This window comes from Micromesistius poutassou, assembly GCF_964030765.1.
Source record: "Micromesistius poutassou genome assembly, chromosome: 4".
NCBI lineage: Eukaryota > Metazoa > Chordata > Actinopteri > Gadiformes > Gadidae > Micromesistius > Micromesistius poutassou.
The window spans coordinates 2,719,788-2,722,287 of NC_140274.1; the positions used below are offsets into that span (position 1 = coordinate 2,719,788).

General features: G+C 48.8%; 1 protein-coding gene across 1 annotated transcript in view; it reads left to right on the plus strand.

The window, feature by feature from the left end:
• LOC311342257 (apolipoprotein A-I-like) overlaps nucleotides 1-1,910 on the plus strand; it is a 2,308-nt gene extending 398 nt beyond the window's left edge. The window contains exons 2-4 of the mRNA XM_084467084.1: nucleotides 292-343; nucleotides 546-690; nucleotides 796-1,910. Of these exons, the coding sequence (XP_084323210.1) occupies nucleotides 301-343; nucleotides 546-690; nucleotides 796-1,435 (828 nt within the window). The 5' untranslated portion in view covers nucleotides 292-300 and the 3' untranslated portion in view covers nucleotides 1,436-1,910. The remainder of the gene's footprint in view (nucleotides 1-291; nucleotides 344-545; nucleotides 691-795) is intronic.
• Nucleotides 1,911-2,500: the final 590 nt, after the last annotated feature.

A 2,500-nucleotide genomic window follows, 5' to 3' on the forward strand; every position in this document is an offset into this window, starting at 1 on the left:
CATAACTCTCTGTAACCAGACCTAATCTGCCATGAGATTAGAGACTTTTTTTAATGGGCTCAGGGCTTTCTAGTGCTGAATAGATTGGGAACAGTTCTGGGATGAATGTCTTTGTAATTTGCTATTCTGTTGTATTTTAAGTTTTCAGTTTTCTACCTCCTATTGTTTGCAGGATTTTGTGCAATTTAAATATTTGTTAGTATATATTTGTTATCTCAATACACCAAAGGTTTTTTTCCCTACAGTAAAACCATGTGAAATAATCTCTTCTCCCTTTTCTTTGCTCCTTAGACCAACACCATGAAATTCGTCGCTCTTGCTCTTGCCCTTCTGCTGGCTGTCGGTAAGTTCTGCAGCAACCGACATCCTTCACTAATTACATCCCCAAAGAATATTTATCACGTACAATACCCTATTTGACGTCCCGTTTTGTCTATTATCCTGTATTCTTCCAACACAATATTGAGATAAAATACAAAAGGTTTTCCTCTCCCATACGTGAACTCCAACTTCACTCCTTCCTCATCTCTGCCCTCCTCTCCCAGGCTCCCATGCCGCTGCCATGCAATCCGATGCACCCAGCCAGCTGGCCCACATCAGGTCGGCTGTTGGTATGTACCTGGATCAGGTGAAGGACAGTGCCACTCGCGCCCTGAACCACCTCGACGGCACAGAGTATGAGTCATACAAGTAAGGCCACGCGACCGCACCTTTCCTTTGCTCCACGCCTTGAGGCCCCCCTGCTTTGGTCACTTCAGGCACTGACCCCTCCCCTCCCGTTCCCTCCCCCCCCAGGGCCCAGCTCTCTACCAGCCTGGACAACCTGCAGGTTAGCATCAAGACCGCCCAGGCCAACGCAGAGCCCTACACCGACGCCGTCGTCAACCAGGTCATGGAGGCCACCTCCGATGTCCGCACCTCCATCATGGCCGACATCGATGTCCTGCGCGCCGACCTGGCCCCCAAGCGTGAAGCCCTGAAGAAGGTTGTGGACGCCCACATCGAAGAGTACCGCACCCTGATGGAGCCCATCATCGTCGAGTACGCCGCCAAGCACAAGGAACAGATGGACGCCCTCAAGCTGAAGCTGGACCCCGTGATGGACGAGCTGACCGCCAAGGTGTCCAAGAACGTGGAGGAGACCAAGACCGCCCTCATGCCCATCGTGGAGTCCGTGCGCGACAAGCTGACCGAGCGCCTGGAGGGCCTGAAGACCATGGCCTCCCCCTACGTGGAGGAGTACAAGGAGCAGCTGAGCAAGGCCTTCGCTGATGCCCAGACCGCCGCCGGCTCCCTGAACATCGAAGACATCCAGAAGCAGGTGTCCCCCCACGTGGAGAGCCTGAAGGCCAAGGCTGACCCCCTGGTCGAGGAGGCCAGAGCCAAGCTCATGATTCTCTACGAAGCCCTCGCCGCCGCCATGAACAAGAACTAGACGCGCTCCACCACCACCACCCGCTTCCCGCCGACTAATCTCTCCTTTGTCTCTCCTTGCATCATTCCTTCATTTTCTCCCCCCCCCCCTACCCCCATATTCTCTCAGACCCCCACACATACACACACACACACACACACCCCTATTTCTTTGTATGAAGCCAAATTTATGCACTTTCTCTGCAACAGAATGGTGGGACTCAATAGCTTTCTATTTCACACATACTCACACACACACACACACTCACACCTCACTTCATGCATGCATGCGGAAACGCATGCAAGCAAAGACATACACAGACACGTACATATTCAACACGCATGTGCTTTATGTGCTATGAACAACTGATTATGTGTTGTGTTGGACTTGTATGTGGATACTCACCAGTGCCTAAAACTCTTGTGTATTGCTGCTTGTCTGAAGAAAAACTGTACATCAAATACAGCTCAATAAAGATATGAATATTTCATACTAATTCATGCTCTGAATTTTCATTCATATATCATTTGACTTTTAGCATCCATCTAGAGAGGAAAATATAAGAGATGGTAATGTTCAATATTTGGACATTGATTTCAAATAAGGTTAACCAGCACGACATACTAAATACTATACAACGACTACAAGTGCTAATATGTAAATCATCCATCCAAATTATATCCAATGTAGCATTTTATGTAAAATGTAAAACACACATCATGTCTGGAACATAACCATATTTTCAGAGTCAGAGTCTACAGAAGGCTGTGCTGGTCCTCTCACCGCTATGGTGACCCCTTCAGCGCAGGCAGCCTTTTGTGGAGCTCTGATTGATCACAAGGTCCAATCGAAAAAGAACGCAGCAACTTTCAGGCAACCTGCTCTATTCATAAAGGGCATTGTACAACACTTGAGGTGTTTTTTGCTTGTGCTCCTGTTTAACTGTGATTAATGAGTTGATCGGGAGAGAGAGAGGGATAGCGAGAGAGAGAGAGAGAGAGAGAGAGAGAGAGATGGAGACGGAGGAGGGAGATATTGACGAGCTGCAGTTTGGATGTTTCTTTATTAGGGATCAGCCCCCCTCGC